Source organism: Scatophagus argus, chromosome 3 (genome assembly GCF_020382885.2).
Source record: "Scatophagus argus isolate fScaArg1 chromosome 3, fScaArg1.pri, whole genome shotgun sequence".
Lineage (NCBI taxonomy): Eukaryota > Metazoa > Chordata > Actinopteri > Scatophagidae > Scatophagus > Scatophagus argus.
In genome coordinates, this window is record NC_058495.1 from 1,362,390 (window position 1) to 1,383,071 (window position 20,682).

The following is a 20,682-nucleotide window of genomic DNA, read 5'->3' on the forward strand; positions in this document are numbered from 1 at the left end:
ATATGTCTAGAGCAACTGGCTTAACAATCCTAATAATAAAGTAATTTTAAAATAGCAGTAGTGTTCCAGGCAGAACAGCAGGGGATAAAGCGGGAAAAAGAAAAAGAAAAAAAGGTGTGCCCTCTGAATGGGCACACACCCTGCCCTCAGCTCCACATTGTCTGGGTTTAGCCCCCTTGTCAACTTCTAGAAACGCCCCTGGTTGCAAAGGGTGTTGGTCATTTTCAATTGAACTTTGTGCTAAGCCAAACTAAGCATATCCCTAACTCTGTATTGGATGCACAGGTAAGTAACTGATCTGTAAAATCTGTTTACAGATAAATCTGTTTAAGTCAATTGGCTAAGACAACAAAGAAGCACATTTTCAAAATATCAGTGTTCCTGTAGAAGTTTATAGTTACAGGTACAGTATGTTTAGTGAAAGTGAAATATTAAGTGTTATGTAAACAAATGCAAAAATTCATCTGCCCTAAGGTAATTACCAGAAATACATAAGTGTTCCAAATGTTTCACTGGTTTTTAAAATATGTATGATGCCTACTAAAGAAAACTTGGACCATGCAACAAGAAATAACACTCAACTGCCATGTGGGGCAGTATCATCATGACTTGTTTATTGGCCTTCCTGTTTTTAAACAGCAGTTAATGAGAAGCAGCAGAAGCCAATAGACAAGGAAAAGAGAGGACTGAGCATGGCAATCACCAGAGAGCAAGGAAGGGGAGGGCAGAAAAAAGGGTAAAGACAGAGCTTCACTTGAGCTACCAGGCAAGTGGGAGACAGACGCAGTAGGACTTGGCTGAAAAAGAAGCTGAGGCATGGTGGGCAAAGTCAGCATAAACAATGAATTGAATGCATTTTTACTTACAGCACATTTGCTAGTAAAATAGGCAAAAGGTAAGACAAAATAAACATTGCATTTGTTACTTAAAACAACTGTCATGCCATAAAGCACATTAGATTAGAGAGACTTTTTCTGCAACTGTGAAGAAAAATGTAGGGGTTAAGCTTCTTTTTGAAAATTCATAATTTAAATACATAAATGCAATAAGATACACTATTGCTGTATAGCTGCTTCATTCCTTACAATGCGCATCTGTGGCAACTAGCCTTACGTACACTAGTTTTAACTTACAGAAGTAAAAAAAAAAACAAAACAAAACAATTACTTTCTTCAATGATTAATCAGTGTTTGACAATGGTATTTAATAAAATCCTTGCTTGTTCAAATTTGGAAAACATGGTAACTACATTTAATTTTATCACACAACGTTCTACAAGCTTACCATATAATGTAAACAAATTTTGCAAGCTCTGCCCCACTGAGTTCAGAAATCCTCTCAGTTCTGCATCTGTTTCACATCTGTATCTTTTATAACAGGGAATGCTCTCAGTTACTTTGGCTTACACAACAGGTGTTCGGAGGTGTTATATTGAGGGTCATATATCAAAACAGAATACCCACCCTATATTTTGGCTGCAACAGTACTAAAGCAAAAGAGGAGCGATGAAGCACTAACTTACCCTCTAGTTTGGCATACTCTGACAGGCGTTGGTAGTTGACCAGAGCTGCCTGCTCCAGACACTTACGGATCACAGCCTTGACTTCCTCTTGTGGAACTGGAGTAACAATATCTTTCATCAGAACCTAAAATGGAAAGACAGCAGCAAGAATTTCAGTGTAACAGAAAACCTTTTTGTGACAAGACAAATGAGAAATTCTGAAGTTGATGATAGAGGAAGTGTTTCAGCTGAGCCGGTGTACTAAACTAAATGAAAAATAAAATAAAAATAAATATCCATCTTTCCATGAGAAAAGATTACTTACCCTTTCAAGCAAGGACAGCGTTGCTTTCAGTGCTCCCTCTGGCCGTCCAAATGGGAAACAGTACCTGTGAAAGCAACAGACCGGATTTCCATTTGAACCCGTAACCCAGTTTAGTACAGGGTTCAGCACATGGTTGTTGTACATATTGTTCCTACCTGAAGTGTGTAATTTGGTTTTCCAGAAGCACTCGTAGCCTTTCCTTGATCTCCTCAAAGCGCTCCTTCTCTTCCACAGTCACTGTGCCAATACCATCAGGCCTGAAAGACAACGTTTACAAGAAATGAAACGTTTTGCTTATCGGGTAGCCTGTGTTTCAGTGCTGTGGAACTGAGCAAATTTAAGAAGTTTTGGTGGTGGAATTTGCTGATATCCACTGTGTCCATACTTTCCATTTCATTATGGCTGATTGTAAATGACCGAAGTGACATAAGCACTTTGACAACTAATTGCAAAAACATCTTTCCTCTTGCAGATTTATTATGCCTATCACTGACAGATGCAAACAGTTATTTTCAAAATGCAGACTGACTGTGCAACATGAGAAAAATACTATTAAAGGATGATCTTATAGGCAGAAATGTTAATTTCAAGACAATATCGATCATTTTACAGCTTTTATCATCTGACACCACTGACATACTGATATTATTGTGCATCCCAAATTCTAACATTTTTTTGCCTCTCTGAATCTCCCCAGATTTTTGGAAGACAACAGAATATGGTGGGACACCAGACATAGAAGTTAATTGGAGCTTGACAACCAGATATGATCACCTCAGTACTTCCCTCTAGTCCTGGACCAGAAATTTAGCACTTACCACATTGGCAGCTTCAAATGTGCTTCACTTAAAAATTTCCTGAACATGGATCTAAATAGTTTGGTTCCACAGAACACAGTCCACACCTTCACAGGATATGGGGACATATTTTAAAATCACTACTGGGACTAGTTTTCCCACAGCCATGGATCACTGTGGAAAAACTACAAAATGTCTTATATTTTAGTACAGAAGAATATTTATACCGCAAAGAGGATTGTGCAATACTAAGCATCAATTGTAGTGATTGGCAATGGAAATGGCAATAAAGACTGATGATTATCACAGTGGTGACCAAAACTACTGTACATCAAGGGCCACTTTGTTACAAATACAAGCTGAAGGCTGATAGTGGGCTTTCCCTGTACTAAATCACTGCACACACATTGCTAGTGGATAGAGAGGTTCACACACATGCACCAAGACACACATTCGTATGCTGTTTACTCCCTCTGAAAGATATAATCAGCAAATGAACACAATTTTTTTAAATTACCTGCCAAGTTTATGATGAAAATTAACATTACACAGGTTATGTTTAACTGGAATGTAAATACGTGTAATTAAAACATCCTAAACAGCAATTTCAGAGGTTCAAGGCCTCAATGCACACATACTAATTACAGCTTTAGAAGCAGGTGTGTGAGTGTGTGTGTGTGTGTGTATTTGATGTGTTTATAGTTTGTGACATGGTTGGGTCTGGGTGGAGTGTGAGCAGAGTGCATGTGACAGAAGAGGCACTGGACTGGTGGCCATGACAGCATGATGAGAAGCAGGAGACATGACACTCTCCCTCTTGCTCTCTCTCTCCACCACGCCCCCCCACCCCGCCACACGCCACCCCCACCGCCAAACCCCACTTGAGATGTCATTTCAGCAGACAGTTTCTCACTGTCTGCTGAACTGTGTGCATGCCTCTCTGTCTGTGTGTGCGCGCGTGTGTGTGTGTGTTACATTTTAGAAGGTTTACCAGTTTACTCAGTGTCTCATCTCATACAGGTTTCACGGACATATACATATATATAAACATATACATATATGTCACCTCATCATGACAAAGTGGTGTTCATGGTATCAGTCAAATAAAAATGATCTTGACTGAGTACATTCAAGCTTCACACAAAAATGTGCTTTTATCATGACAAAAATTCACAGTAAAACACAATCTCACCCTTTACATTGTGACAGAAACTGAAAGAAGCAAATTTCACACTAATTAAGTCCTGTGGGGCGCTCTCTCTTTTTTTCTTCCAGCCGTGCGCTGTTCCTTGGCAGCTTCCTCATGTTTGCTTGACCTCATGACCTCACAGCTCCGATGACGACAACAAGCAAATGAGCCGTCAGTGACAGACAGACCAGAGCCAGCAACACGTTCACGTCTCCTTTAATATGCAGGGACAAACTCATCAAGTCCTTAAGGCGAATTACCATTTAGCATGTCTGCTGGAGAAAACTCCTGAAATTTCTATTTTAAAAAATGCAAAAATGCAACTTTAACTGGGAATCACACTTTATCAGGTGTGTAATACTACCCTTACTTGTGTGTATAATATTTTCTATTCTAGAATCAATCAGTCTAGTGTTGAAATGATTCACTGATTACTATTACTATTGATTACAACTATTTTGTTAATTAAATGATCATTTAAGGCATTTTCTAAACTCAAATGTGAATAATTGCTGCCTGTCTTTGATTTTCTATGACATTAAACTGAATGTCCTTGGAGTGTAATAAAACAAGACATCTAAGTATGTCAAGTTGCAACCTGGGCAGAACATTTTTACAACAGGTTTTCTGACCTCCTGACCTTTGGACCAAAGGATTGGGGAAAAAAAACTGTTAACTTACTTGATAAATTCTAGAATAAATAAAAATTAAAAGATAAATATAAAGAAGGGCTCCTAAAATATTTGAGTCGGAAAGTTATTTTCCAAAAATTAAGCATTTAAATTGAGCTATAAACTGACTCTTTAACTCTTAGACTATTATACATGATCCCATCTTGTGCATTAAAGTGGGATTCTACTGTTTAAGTTCACTGAGGTGAAACTATTTTGTATAAGACAGCAACTAATGATTATTTTTATTTTGGATTAATCTCCTGATGACATTGACTGTTAATTGATTATTGACTGATTTGTAAAAATTCTAATTCCCAGAGCCCAAAGTAAAACTTTCACAAAGGATTTTAGTTCAACTAACAGTCCAAACCTCAAAGTGATTATAATTAAACTTATTAGAAAGGAAAACAGTTCATTTTCACTCAATCAGCAATTTTGTTGACTGACTAATCATTTCAGCTATATTTGTACATACTCTTGGGTAGTTTAATTTCAAACAAACATCATATTTTAAAAGGCAGAAGGTTACAGAAGTGTTAAGTGGCATGAAACTAAATACTTAAGTAAAGTACCTAAAATCTGTCCAGCCCTTTTGTAAATGTAGTAGCTACATTTAATCACTGTGTATCTATGGATGGTAATTATAACATGTAAATGTAGATGTTAGATCTAACGTAATATGACATCACATCCTTGGATATTACCACTTTCGCTTCAGTAATCACTGCTTTGGAATATTTTTGCTCCTTAAATTGGCACTTTTCAACTCCAGCAATACATGAGAAACATTAAATCACATGAATGCTTACTGATCAGTAAGACTTCGCCTCACTCACCTTTTAAACCGTAAAGCATAATCCGTAACTGCTTCAATTCAATTGTTTAACATCAAATTTAGTTGGATTGTTCTTGATTTTATTTTATATCAAATGAAGATCAACTGATAGTTAGTATATTTGAAAGCCATTTCCTAACAAACAGTCAGTCTAAACTGAGTCGACATTTAGCTGGACAGAAGTCAGTTCTTGACACTTTAGCAGGCGACCAGGCAACTGAATCCAACTTGGTGTACCAGCACCTCCAGGCCAGCAGGCTATTAGGAAGCAGGGATTGGGGTTGGCTGTATGTGTGTGCGTGTGTGTGTGTGTGTGTGTGTGTGTGTGTGTGTTTGTTTATTTGTTTGGGTGGGGGGTGATCTTGATGAGGTGTGTGCACTGGGGCACATGCAGCAGCGTTGGAAGCGGAGACATTCAGCCGTCACACATGACAACCTGTCAACCTGTCATGCTTTGACCTCCAGGCACCAAGGCTGGACTGGCAGAGCAGGTCTTTGTTTGATGTGGGTGCATCAGGATATGTAGACATTTAGGGATTTTAGGATGAGAAATAACTCCATTTACATTCAAATTTGCATGTATGTGTATTTATTTCCAAAATCAATAATAGATTTTGATGAATTCCCTCCTCTGGCAAGAGGGAAGAACTACTAGATGCCCGAGTTTAAACCAAACTACTTCCTATGCATTGTTTTGTCTTAACATGTTTCTCTCCACAGATTGCAGTCAAACTCCAGTTCTTATTTTATTTGTCTTTTGAAGTATTTTTCTCTCTCTCCTTTTTTCTGTTTCTCTTGGAGCAATTGTTGTCCATCTGTCCATGTTGATCAGAAAAGGCCTCAGTCCTTCTAAGTCACTTTGTCAGTGGGACAGATGGATGGATGGATGGATGGATGGATGGATGGATGGATGGATGGAAAAGGGATGGGGTTAGTTGGAGGCATGGAGGGGGGGTGGTCGACCTTTGCCCTCAGCGCCGGAGTGGACCTCGTCTATCTTTGTTAGACTTCATCTGCAGAGTGACTGACTGTGATGTTGACAGATTTGATGTCTGCAGACATCATAGCAGATTAGACAAGAGGTAAATACTGCAACTCAGATAGGAGGGTACGTACTGGAATAAAGGCCAGATGATTCCTGTGTCACATACCACAGAACCTTCAGGAAATCACACCATCTGATCTCTGGCTGAAAACTGCTACTCTAAAACTAAAAATATGTTGCTGCACCTCATTTAGTTTTATATCAGAGCCACAGGAAAGACTTGCTGGTCTGTGAAAATCATATATGAATCACACATATGAATATGAAAACATTCACCTTTTTTGTGCCATGTCCTTTTATATGGACTAAAACAAAGTTTTGAGGCTACAAGTTCTACAAACATAAACTTGTCCTAAAACCTAAAATGACCAAACTGCAAATCTTAGTGGAAATAGAAAAGGGTGATGTCAGTGTGATGCATAACAATCTTTGCTTATGTTTGCTGCTCCACGCTCAGTTCTGGGGCTGAAACTGGGTAAAGTTGGCTAATCAGTTTGTGAACCACACACCTATAGAACTACATCTCATTGTGTTTAGCCACTTGAGCTGTCAGAAGCCAGGAGTGCTGTGTATGTGTGTGTGTGTGTGTGTGTGTGTGTGTGTATATGACCTGTCCTGTAGAACCATGTTGAGTATATAAAAAAATGAATCTACAAAATCAGGAACTGAACCACAAGCACATACTAAAATACAATAACGCTGCAGTAATCTTTTGTTATGTTTTGTTTGCTTGCTTTTTTATTTGTTTTTTGTTGTTTTGTTCTTTTGGATTGACTGATTTTAGTTGTTGTGTTGTCATCAGAACCATTCCTCTGCATCTGCAACTCTGCCGCTGTATGCCTGTATTTTCTTATTTTATTTCATGTTTGCTGTGTCAGGATGTTTCTGTGGCTAAGTCTTTGTGTAGCGCTGAGTAGCCCCCAGCCAACAACAGTACAAGGCTGGTCTAAAAAGATGCAGGTCGGTCATGGTGAGCTACAGACAGGCTCAGCAGAGGTACATAGGGAAAAAAATGAAACTTGCACTTTGACTGTATTCACACAAAATCTGTAGGGTTGAAAGAATAAGAACAAAACATTTCATTTCTCTGATTTACTACTTTGTTTACACTAGCTGCAGCTCCCTTTCTCTTCATTTACTGGTTAGCTCACTTTCTTGACAATTGGGCCACGGATTCTGGCCAACTTTGAATTGTGTGTTTATAAAAAGCAACTGAAATATCACATATATTATATATATGCCTTTAACTTACATGAACTGGTTTTGATAACTGGGTTAAACCTGACTTGTTTCAAAACCGATCTGATAATAGTGATTTTGATCATTTAACAATAAAAATGGCACCTAAAATTTTTTAAAGGAGATGCTTGTGTTACCGCCTCGGTTAGACTGTGCATCATGGACTATGAGATAACTCACCTTCTACTTCCTGAGAAAAGTGGGGTTCTGGGGTCCTTTTTCCTCATGAACTCAATGATTCTGAGCTCTCTCTTAGCAGTTTGGGCAGGGAGCTCAGGGGCAGAAGGGAAAAGGGCTCGTTCGAGTTCGGCCTCAGATACTGGCCAATTTAACAACTCAGAAACACGCTGACTAGGTGTGGTTGTTGGGAAGTGCAGGGTTTTGGAGACAGTGGGGGAAGGATGTTTAATTAAAGTGAACAAGGTAAAAGGTTATACAGGAGAAAAAAGACAAAAGAAAGAGGTAAAACGAACATGCAAACATCATGCACAGTGAAAGCAAATAGGCATGCAAGAAACAAGCAAAATCATAAAAAACAAAGGCGAGAGGACTGTCACATTTGCATTATATATGTGCCCATGTGTGTGGACTGGCTTGTCAGTAAAAAATTACATTTTGTATTTCATTCATTTTAGCATTTAAGGTAAGCATGTACCTGTGGAGAAAGTGAAGGACAGGCCAGCGGTTTGATTTATACCTGTTTCCATGGACGTGGGAGGCACAGAAGGCGAAGCTGTAGTGCAGCAGGGTGGGGTCGATCATGGCTCCATTCTCCGCCCTCTCCAGCAGATCACTCAGGTAACATAAATGCCGATGGCAGCCTCGAACACCGTAGCGAGCACAATACTCATCTAAGACAAACACTTGACCAGGACTGAACCAGCCCTGTGGGTAACACAAACATACAAACGCTGCTGTGTTTCTCCTCTGATGAGATTAACAGATGGTAATATACAAGAGTGCAACCAAGGCAGCTTGCTTCACATGCTAATGCTAATTTCTTTAGCCACAGAAGACGCATGGCCAATTTTACTTTAAATTTTACTTTAGTATGAACTAACATTATCAACAGTATGTCATGTCATATCATGTCATGACATGTCAAAGACTTGACTGGACATGCTGTGTCTAGAAGTCGTAGTCCAAAAGCTCCTTGAGCATTTGATCTAATAAGTAAACTCAAAAACATTTTATAGCTACTTCATTTACTAAGCAGAAAAATACAACCATACATACATTTTTCATTCTTGACTGAGCTGTTTCTACCGTACACAGTGAGTTACATTTCCTTACCAGGCAGGAGTAGGAGTCATTGAGTCTGTGGTCCAGAGTGAGGCGCTGTACCAGCTCAAACAGCGAGCCATGGTCAAAGTTACAGGGGTTGGCTGAAATAAATTCATCCATGCCATGCTTCTGGGCGCGATCAGCATCTGTACAAAATCATTACCGGTCCAATCAAGAGGCAGAGACAAAGAAAGAAAAACAGAAAGACAAATGTCACACTGTAGGTAGAAAACAAGAATAAAGTTTGCCATGGCACTCAAAGAATTTTAATAAAACACGTAATCTTATGAAGTGCCTTCAATAAAGCAATGCTGTATATACTTTTTTGTATACACCATATAGACAGAAGTATTCGGATACACATCTTCATTACTGAATACAGGTATGGGGTGGGGCTGTTTTTCAGGGGTTGGGGTAGGCCGCTTACTTCCAGTGAAGGGAAATCTTAATGCTTCGGCATAGCAAGTCATTTTGACTGCACCCCAGTGCACAAAGCCAGATCCATAAAGACATGGCTGGATGAGGACTTGCTCACACAGAGTCCTGACCTCAACCCCATTGAACACTCCTGGGATGACCTGGAACAGAGACTGTGAGCCAGGCCTTTTAGTCCAACATCAGTGTCTGACCTCACAAATGCTCTACTGCATGAATGGGCAAAAAATCCCACAGAAACACTCCAAAATATGGTGGAAAGCCTTCCCAGAAGAGTGGAAGCTGCGATAGCTTCAAAGTGTGTGTGTGTGTGTGTGTGTGTGTGTGTGTGTGTGTGTGTGTGTGCGTGCACCATTTAGCCACAACATTGAACCCACTGATATGTGAAGTGAATAAAATTAATCATATCTTTACAATGCAATGTTCTGTGAGGAAACCTTGGTTTCTGGTAAGCCTGTGGATGTTATTTGACATCACCCAACTATATATTGCTGACCAAATACACATGTATTTGTGTATAATTTATGTTTATTCAAACTCTGCAAAACATAAAAGTCATAATCTATAATGGCTGCAAGTTTGGTAAAACTGTTCTGTTTTGGTGTAACAGCATTTCATTATCTAAACTAAGATCCATCTAACTATCTAAAATTGTGCAGTTAGGGGTATGTATCCAGCACTGACTCCATTATAGCCCCTTCATGAGGGTTGCCAGTTTTGACTGAATAGATAGGGTGAAGCTGAAGTGGAATTGAGTTTTTCAGGCAGATTTCATGAAGTACATGTTACTGTAGAGGTTAAAGGCTAGTTCTGAGGTCAGGGGAATGTGTTCATGCCGTATATCCAAATATATGCATATAACTGCTGATCCTTTGCAAAGTCGCAAGAGGGCTGGGGCCAATCTTAGCTAATACTGAGCAAGAGTTCGGGTCATCCTTGACAGGTCACCAGTCACCACCACAGAGCAAATAATCATTGATAGCCACATTCACACCTATGGGCAATTTAGAGTCACAAAGTCACCTAAATTGCATGTTTTTAGACTACGGGACAAAGCCAGAGGACTCAGAATACATGCAAACTACATACAGAAAAATCCTAACTAGCAGGCAGGTTCAAACCCAGAACCATCTTGCTGTGAGGCAATAGTACTATCTACTGCACCACTGTGCATGATTTTGTATTGAGACCAAGTCAGAGTTTGTGGCTAACCAGAGGGAGGTTTATAACCACTGACAGCAGAGCATTTTACTGCTGCCTGCTGCATGGGTGCATATAACAGTTACATTATATAGTCAAAAGTACTGAGATACATCTCTTGTTATTGAATTCAGGTGTTGTATGGGTGTGAGGGGTTAAGCAAGGCACCGTACTTCCAATGAGGGGAAATCTTAATGCTTCACCATACCAAGATATTTTGGACATTTTTCCCAGAAGAGTGGAAGCTGCCATGGTCCCAAGTGAGGGATGGATTCCACACCAATGTCCATGCATTCTGAATGCAATGTAATCAAATTTCCCATTGGTGTAACGGTCAGGTGTCCCAATACATTTGTCTATATTGTGTAACTGCCTTGCTAAGGGTGCTTTATTTATAATTTGTGAAGAAGGAGAGCACATTCATAACATTACTCATTTCAGATTTAACAATTATTTCACTTTGAGTTGTTGCTCAACATTAACATTAACAAGAGCACACTGGCTTAACGGTCTAACAGAGTAATGACTCCCTCTGAAAAAAAGAACAAGCAAAAAACATCCCCAAAAAATGTCTGTGCTCTCCGTAGTGAGACCTTTATTAAAAAGCATGACAGCTCTTGTGATTGACATTTCAGTGGACAATAACGAGGAGTGGTTGCACAGTTAAATGGATGCCTTCATGAGACATCCTACATGGCAAGAATCTGTCATTGTAGCATAGCTTGTGCCTGAAATCACTCTCTGCTTACTATCAATTCAGTTTCACTCAGTTTTGGCAATGATGAAATTTAGTAAATAGGCTTCATGTACATGGACATTGTCCACTTATTTTGTGACCAAACAAGTCAAAAATGGAAAATAAATTTTAACTTGAGAAGTGTACACTAATACTAAAGATCAAGTTTCACAAACGGATTCCTTTATTAACATATGACAATAATAATCTATAACCTAACCAAACCAAAGTGATTCTTACACTTCGCGACTGTTTCTCAAATTGAAAATATCTTTTCCTAAACTTAACCACAGTGCTTTCATTGCTTAAACCACAGACAGAAATAAAATTCTGGTGTGACAATCATGGATTTTGTGCAAGAGACACATAAAAATTGCACATTCAAACCCATATAAACAGATTTTATAGATTATATTTTATGACCATTTGACAAACCGTCATGATACTATGTTGTACCTACAGAGTGTACTAAACTTCTCCTCTGCCATTTGAGTGCCCGAATTCTGTCCAATCAGTCAGGACAAACCTGAGACACGTGAATGAAGGTTATACCAAGCTTCCCAACAGTCAAGAGATTTGTCATCCAACATCCTCTTCACTGCCCAATGAAGGCACCCCAGCTGTCAATCAACAAACAAAACAAAGAGTGGGATGCTGGGAGCTGATTGTGTCCCCTCAACAAGTCCCCCCACCCTCCCCCAAAAATCTAAAAAGGTGACATTGTGATGCCCCTTTGGTCTGTAGCTGGTGGCCTGTCAGGTCTGTTTGATGTGAGTGAGTGGGAGTGGAGGCGGGAGGGCTGGACAGTAACATGCAGTGACATTAGTCACCCCCGTCCGTCTGGGCTGAGGAAGGACGGCCCTGACAATGACTGATGGCTGCTATTCATGTATAGATCCAGAAAAGAGGAATCGGGAGGCAAGGGGAACTCCAGATATTGTTGGTCAAAAGCATCTGGGGCTATTTAGCATGTGGCAGTTTTCTGGAGTGAAACACATCTAGATCTTTCTGTTACTATGCTTGTGAAGATGTTCATTGATGTCCTAGCACCCAACCTCTCTAACTATTGCATCATTACTCAACACCCAACACTGGATTTATTTTTAAACTCAACCTAACTGTACTAAGCTGTGACACACCAAAAGTAAGTTGGGCTATTCTCCTAAGTCAGATCTGGTGTTTTCATTTTCAGTTGTGAACTGTGTTGAACTCATCTTTACTAAACTGTAACCATAATTACTGAATTCAGTTTCTTAAGACATTGTAGTTGCGTTGGACAGCTTCAACTACACTGCTTGAAAAACTGGAGGATGGAATGTTTTGCTTCATATATAGCTGGGAGCTGAACAGCATTGCTGACTTAACATTATATAAAGGAACAAGTGAAAGAGTACAGTTGGAATAACAGGGATAATGGGAGTTTGACAGTTTAAACAATAACAGGTGTTGAAATTAGACATATAGTGTACAGACTTACACTATATGAGCTTTATACTGCATTCAATTTGTGCTTGTAAATCGTAACTCTGGACTCGCAGTGACTTCACATTAAAAACCAGTTTGTAATGTTGTTCAACCATTGTTGTAATAGCAACATTGACTGGTTACAAGCAGCACCGGTTGATAAACAACACATTACTTGGTATTTCACACCTAACAAGGCCATAGCTATATGCCTACAGGCAGCAGCAAGATATTATTGTGTATACGGCTTACTAAATTGGACTCAAAATAAGACAAAAGAGCTAAAAACACACAAAACAACAGTTTTTATTTACAGGCAATGCTCTGGGCAGCCATCTTGGTTTGTGAACGCTGTGTCCTCTGAGGTCGACTGAGATGACAAGTTGGAATTCTGACTTTGGGGGTCTTCTATTTGTCATTTCCGGCTTCGAAAGTCGGAAAACAACTCGGAGAACGACTTATGAGTACAAATCGAATGCAGCATAAGTGTACAGAGAAGGAGTTGAGGTGTCTGAGCTGGACTGAGGTCAAAGCTTTTTAATTAGTGCAATGGAGCATTACATTTTGGTACTTTTATTTTGAAAATCCTGCATACGCCGGAGCCCACTGTTCAGACCCTGTTATCAACTGGGAGGTTTTATTTTGAAATGTTGTGTATGTTGTCTGTGTGTGTGTGTGCGTGCGTGTGCATGCCTGCTTGGACATACATGTATGCATATGTGACAGAGGGGGAGAAGTTATAGCAGCTGTCACTGCCAGTGTTTTAATTGTTATCTGTGAGAATTGTTCACAGGTCCAAGCGATTTTTAAGAAATTGCAGAAATCATAGCAAGCAAGCAAGACACAGACTGACCAAGAGATGTAGCCTACTGCCCGGCTAGGCTAGCAAGAGAGACAGACCGGAGAGAGACACACTGCAAGCCACAGTAGCACATAAACTTGACCTTACTGTGATTTGCTGAAATCAAACTTGAGAGGAGAAACTACAAATTTACTTGATTGCTGTTCTTGTAATTCATTCTTCTCATGACGTTTTTTTCTCTTTTCTTGAACAGAAGTTATAAACGGTGACACTCGACTCGACCTGAGGGGGAGTCGAGGTCTTGTGTAATTTGTTGAGACCTCCACAGCTTTTGCAGCGTGAGCTTATATGGCAGCCTGACTCTGACCTTAACCAAGCACTTTGAGTTATCAACACAAAACTGTAAAAACCTTAATCATGATCTAACTCCCAGAAGCATATTGCAGTGAAATCTAATAAATTATATTGGCAATGTTTTTTTGATACAGTGAGGTCAGTTTAAGCATTTCATTGTTACCGAGCGTACAAAACCTGTGCAAATTAACTGTGTATGATTGTAAATTGTAGAAGATAAGGTTGTGCTTTTAGACTTCACACTGTTCAGATACATTATAGGACCAGACTATCCTTCCTTTGTTAGAATTATCATTCACATCACTGTTTTGGACAAAATAATAATAAGCTTCTAAAATACAGACTAATCTTAATCCTCTTTGATGGAATGGAAATATGTCAAAACAAAGTAAACTGTCAGTCATCATAACAAGAAAAACAGTAAACTGTGAAGATCAGTTTCACCCCTCAGCAGCTGAAAGCAAATCTCTTAACTGTTGTTACAATGTTTTAATGTAGCCTATTTTCATTTTGGTTGGGGAAGTGAGTGGTCGGGAGGGAGGTTGGGGGTGACATGATGTTATATTATTCATTGCGCTGATCCAGGTGTGAACTGACAAGTAGTTATTTGGTAACATTGAGTGATTGCTGCCTGATTTAATTGTGCAGCAACCTCACTGTATTATTCATGGCCTGGCACTTTTAACTTGGTAATTACCAGCTGCTGGGACCCAGTGGGACTCCAGTGGTTGTGTCAAAAACAGCTCACTCAATATATTCACTTACACAAATGTACACAGGGAGCAATTTTTCATTTATTAAGTATGTTGGTCTGCACAGATTTCTATTTCAATCGCTGTGTTTTACAGATACAGTTCACTGAAATTTTCTATCTTTCTTTTCTTTCTTTCACTCTCATCTTAAATAGGCCAACCATAAGCAACCATTACAGTTCATGTAAAAAGGTTGACATGCATCTGTGTAACTCTATCATGACCTACGTTTGTACTTTTGTAGGCAAATATGCAAACAGAAGCACAGCCAAAGCAAATCATTTCTTCATGCATCTTAAATTACAACAGTTAGTTTGTCTTGTATTTCTGTCATCAAACGGAAATAGCAAACAGGAAGAGCATGGATAACAAAAGTAGGAAAGAGAAAAGAGGGTAGGAAAGCACTTACCCTTTAATCCAGCTACAAGATAGCAGGGTCAGAGTTTAGAAGAAGCACGAAAGAAGAAAAGAAAAGGGGAACAAACAGAGAAACATAAAGACAGACAGCAAAGCCACCAACACTTTCACACTACAGCAGTTCTACAAGAAAGCGTGAAGCAGCACACAAAGAAAGAATAACAGTAACAGCTGAAACCGTGTACAGTACATGACCAGGAAGAAGACAAAGTAAGGACATCATTGGCTGATATCTCAGAAATGTTGCGAGGACAACTGTACAGTAAGAGACAAGAGTGAGACATCAAGCACAAGAAGCTGTGAGTGAGAAAAGAATGGGTCAAAATCACTCTTTAAAAAAAAGAAAGAAGTTTTGTTCATGGATTGTTGTCGTTTTATATATATGTACTATATGTCCACAATACAGTCTTCAGGCTATGATAGGAATGTGGATGATGACGATTCAGTAAGAATTTCTCCAACAGAGTCTAATCAATGAGTGTCACTTCCATGCTGCATCATCAGCATTTCTGTGGCAAACGAGCTAAGATAAATCAGTGTCTGAGAGTTGAAAACTTACAGAACTGAGATATGGGTGCATCGAGCTGTGGCGCTGCACCCCCCCTTGAGTTGAGTTTCTGGACTTGGGTGGGAGGAACTGGTTTGTGTGACTGGCCAGTAGCTCGGTACATGGCCTGCACCCACAAGATCCGGTCCTGTTCGTCATCACTGGCAAAGATCACAGTGTCACCCTCTTTCACAGCGTTGAAGAATGTCCGACCACCATCTAGACCTGAAGAATGGACAAATAAAGAAGTCTAATTTATGTGACCACTTATAAGATAAGATCATACATTTATGTTTGTACACATGGGTACATACACTGCAGTGGTCAGGACCTACAAAAAGTGGGCTAAGGAGAGAAAACCAGTGAACCAGCACCTGAGTCATGGGCAGCCAAGGCTCACTGATGCTGGCCCGTGTTGTCCAGTCCAATAGAAAAGCTACTGTAGCTCAAACTGCAGAAAAAGTTAATGTTTGTTCCGAAAGAAAGGTGTCAGAACACACAGTGCATCACAGTTTGTTGTGCATGGGACTTTATAGCTGAATTAGAATTGGACTGCGCAGCAACAGAAGAAGGTTGTGTGGTCTTATCATGTTTTCTTTTCCATCATGTGGATGGCCTGGTGCAGATGGGCAGAAGGCAAGCCGGTGGAGGCAGTGTTATACTTTGGGCAATGTTCTGCTTGGACACCTTGAGTCATTTGACATGTACCATCTACTTAAAGATTGCTGCTGCCCAAGTATGTGTTTTCATGGAAACGATATTTCCTGATGGCAGTGGCCTCGTTCAGCAGGAAAATATGCCCTTCCGCACTGATTTGAAGAGCACAACAAAGAGTTTGAGTTGGCCTCAAAATAGCCTAAATCTCAATCCAGTCGAGCATCTGTGGGATTGAAAAACAAGTCTGATCCATGGAAGCCCCACCTCATAATTTACAGGGCTTAAAGAATCTGCCACTTATAGACTGGTGCCAGATACCACAGCATACCTTCACAGGTGTAGTGGAGTTCATGCTCGATGTGTCAGGGCTGTTTTGGTGGCAGAATAGGCAGTTTGGAAGGTTTTTATAATGCTATGGCTGATCAGCGTAGTTGCCACTATCATATGGTTCTACAGATTACATATCCTCTCTCTCAGTGCTTCAATCTATTGTGCAGTTTTTCAGCATAAGCCAGAACACTTGGATCTGTGTGTGTCTGTGAGTGATGTGAGTAAGTGTGTAAATGTTTAAGCACAACAGGATGCACTTTTTATTCCTTTGGAGGGCATCATACCATCCCTGTGACCAACTACATGTCCTGTTGTCATATAGGTACACTAGTCTACTGTTCTTCCTTCACTATCACAAAAGGAAGAATATAGACTAGTATCATGCTGAATGTATAATCATGATCCCAATGTTATATATTTTTATTTTTGTTCCAAGCAAATTTATGCCAAATGTTTCCAACAATGTTCCAATTCAGAGAAATCTGTAATTCTTATCCAAAATAACATTTTATTTCATTTGGTCATGCGTCAGTGGCATCATATCTCCTTTGTGGGTAAACTGCGCTTGTTCAGAGGCTTTAACAACAAATGTACACATTAAACTGTGACATCTGTTCTTCCTCAGCATTGCTCTCAGTAGCTCTGTGATATGGTTGCTGTTACCTGGCTGGGGGTCAGTGTAGTCCACAGTGTAGCCATCCAACTGCAGGAGCTCCACAGGTTCGGCCTTCTTTTCTCTGTAGCTGCACATAGCAAAGGTGTACTGACTCACCTGCACCAATAACAAAAAGAGAATATGTTCACTCATTGGCTGGCTCAGAGGGAAATACATTAAATACGGTGTGCATTCATATGTTGGTAAGTCATCTGTTAGAAAATCAGCATTAGCAGTAACCAGTAACATAAAAATAGCCATCAAAAAGAGCCCGTTTCATGGAATTCTTCTGAAAAATTCATCTATAATTAATATTTTACACTTTAGCAACTCTCAGCTACAGTAAACTTAAATCTGTCAATGACATTTTGTGATTGCATCCCTGAAATCAGAATCAGAAATCAGAAATCAGAAAAGACTTTATTGCCATTGTAAGTGAAGAGGTTTCACATTACTAGGAATTTGTCTTGGTGATTGGTGCATACATAGAACGTAACAAGTAACATATAATAGAAGAATAAAATGAGATAAAAATAAAATAGAATAAGGTAACACAAAATAAAATAAGATAAGTAAAATAAATATGTTTCTGGAGGTAGTCCTAAAGTGAAGTAGTGCAGGGTGGAGTATAGTGCAAGTGGGTGAGGTAAACAGTGCAAATGAACAGCAGGTGGATAATGACATGAGCAAAATCAATTGCTAAGGTGCAGGGCAGCATGTTAGTCAGTTGGTGTTCAACAGTCTAACAGCACCGGGGAAGAAACTGTTCTTGTGGCGTGAGGTTTTGGTAACCTCCTGCCTGAAGAGAGTTTCACAAAGAGTCCATGTCCAGGGTAAGCAGGGTCAGCTGTGATCCGACCTGCACGCCTCAGAGTTCTGGAGATGTACAGGTCTCGGAGAGATGGAAGGCTGCAGCCGATCACCTTCTCAGCAGAGCGCACAGCACGCTGCAGTCTGTGCTTGTCCCTGGCAGTGGCCCCAGCGTACTACACAGTGATGGAGGAGGTGATGGACTCAATGGTGGCCGTGTAGAACTGAACCATCCTCTTGGTTGGCACCTTGAGTTTCCTCAGCTGCCGCAGGAAGAACATCCTCTTCTGGGCCCTTTTGATGAGGGAGCTGATGGTCAGCTCTCACTTGAGGTCCCGTGTGATGGTGGTACCCAGGAAGTGGAAGGAGTCCACTGTGGAGATGGGGGTGTCTGTCAGGGTGCGGGGGAGCGATGGAGCTGGCACTTTCCGAAAGTCAATGATCATCTCCACCGTCTTCTGGACGTTCAGCTCCAGGTGGTTGTTGCCGCACCAGGACACCAGACGGTCCACCTCCCTCCTGTAGGCGGACTCATCCCTGTCCGAGATGAGACCGATGAGGGTGGTGTCGTCTGCAAACTTAATCAGCTTGACAGACTGGTAGCCGGAGGTGCAGCAGTTGGTGTAGATGGAGAAGAGCAGAGGGGAAAGTACACAGCCCTGAGGGTACCGGTGCTGATGGTGCGGGTGTCCGAGACATTCTTCCTCAGCCTCACATGCTGTTTCCTGTCTGTCAGGAAGTCAGTGATCCACCGGCAGATGGGGTCAGGCACGTTCAGCAGGGACAGCTTGTCTTGGAGGAGAGCTGGGCAGATCGTATTGAAGGCAGAGCTGAAGTCCACAAACAAGATCCTAACGTAGGTTCCCGGGGAGTCCAGATGCCGCAGGATGAAGTGTAGAGTCAGGTTGACTGCATCGTCTACAGACCTGTTGGCTCTGTAGGCAAACTGCAGGGGATCCAGGAGGGGGGTTGTGATGGACTTAAGGTGGGACAGTACCAGGCGCTCAAATGACTTCATGACTACAGATGTGAGTGCCACAGGTCTGTAATCATTAAGTCCAGTGATCCTCGGCTTCTTGGGGACTGGAACTATGGTGGAGGCTTTGAAGCAGACTGGCACATGGCATGACTCCAGAGAGGTGTTGAAAATGTCTGTGAACACTGGAGTCAGCTCGTCCGCACAGTGTAATATGTACACATTGCAATATCTTAGTCCGACCCAAAGTGATGGAGCAATAAGGCAACATCCCAGAGGAGCAAAACCTAGCAAATATAATCATAGGGATGTTTAGAGGTTCAAAGTATTAACTCATATGTGTTACATCGATAAAACAGGGCACAACATCTATAGTTCCAAAGTTTTCAGGGTTTGAGAGCCCTCAGGATAACCTTGCTATGACTCTGTTATAGGTAATATGCTTGACTTCACTGTACAAATATGAGGCTCTTAACTGAATGGCTGTTACTAACCTGTAGACAACCTGTAGAGGGCAGTCACTATGCATATTTATAACACAAAAGGAAAATTCAAATACTTTCCATTAAAATGTCAAGATTTGGACCTGAATCAATCAGTAACCACACTAAATACCTCTTCAGATTGATTTTCAACAGAAAAAAGTAATTTAATATTTTAGTCATGCTTAAATATTAACCAGAACGTTTCCAATGCTAATTTTTATGCAGATGATACAGTAATATACATCTCTACATCCACACCATTCCAAACTCTTGTTCAATTGATGCTAGCATTGGCCTTAATGATTTAAAACTTGTTTAAAATGCAGATAAAACCAAATTTATGCCGCTTTCAAGTGCAAAGTTAAAGCCTCATAATATGCCACAAATCATTAATTCACCAGGATATCAGATTTAATCTATATCTCAATAAATATCTTACATATCATATTCAACAGTTGATCAAAAGGCTAAAATTGAAATTTTATTTGAGGATCAAGTCCTGCCTCTCTTTTGAGGACAAGAAGTGGCTTGTTTCTGCCACAGTTATTGGATTATGGTGATGTGATCCTCATGCACGTATGATCTCAGAGTTTACATACTTTTGATGCAGTTTACCATGGAATTCTGAGGTTCATGACAAATTTGAAGCATTGACCCATCATTGTTTTTTGTTTGCTTGTGTTGGATAGTCTGGGTGGGCTACCAAGGCGAGAGATACAATCCCTCTGTCGTGTCCTGGGTCTTTCTCTGGGGTCTCCTCCCAGATGGACATGCCCAAAACAACTTTCCAAGGAGACGTCTGGGAGGAGCCCCTCCCAGATGTCTGAGCTCCTCACCCTATTTCTAAGGCTGAGCCAAGCCTGCCTGAGAAGGAAACTCATTTTGGCAGCTTGTATCCGTGATCTTGTTCTTTTGGTCACTACCCACAGGTCATGACCATAGGTGAGAGTTGGAACATATATTAATCGGTAAATCGACTGACCAGTGTGGCGTCAGCATCACAGCAGACGCTGCTCTGATCCATCTGTCAATCTTCTGCTCCATTGTACCCTCACTCGTGAACAAGACCCCGAGATACTTCAAGTCCTCCAATTGGGGCAGCAACTCTCCTCCAACCCTGAGTGGGCAATCCACTCTTTTCTGGCTGAGAACCATGGCCTCAGTTTTGGAACT

General features: G+C 40.6%; 1 protein-coding gene across 6 annotated transcripts in view; it reads right to left on the minus strand.

Moving 5' to 3' along the window:
- The window catches only part of cadpsa (Ca2+-dependent activator protein for secretion a), a 173,845-nt gene that overhangs the window by 68,392 nt on the left and 84,771 nt on the right, over positions 1-20,682 (minus strand). For all 6 annotated transcript variants that reach the window (XM_046380181.1, XM_046380171.1, XM_046380162.1 and 3 more), the window contains exons 10-16: positions 17,247-17,355; positions 15,609-15,821; positions 8,899-9,035; positions 8,303-8,490; positions 1,982-2,083; positions 1,827-1,890; positions 1,523-1,646 (exon numbers count right to left, since the gene is read on the minus strand). In XM_046380181.1, the coding sequence (XP_046236137.1) occupies positions 1,523-1,646; positions 1,827-1,890; positions 1,982-2,083; positions 8,303-8,490; positions 8,899-9,035; positions 15,609-15,821; positions 17,247-17,355 (937 nt within the window). The remainder of the gene's footprint in view (positions 1-1,522; positions 1,647-1,826; positions 1,891-1,981; positions 2,084-8,302; positions 8,491-8,898; positions 9,036-15,608; positions 15,822-17,246; positions 17,356-20,682) is intronic.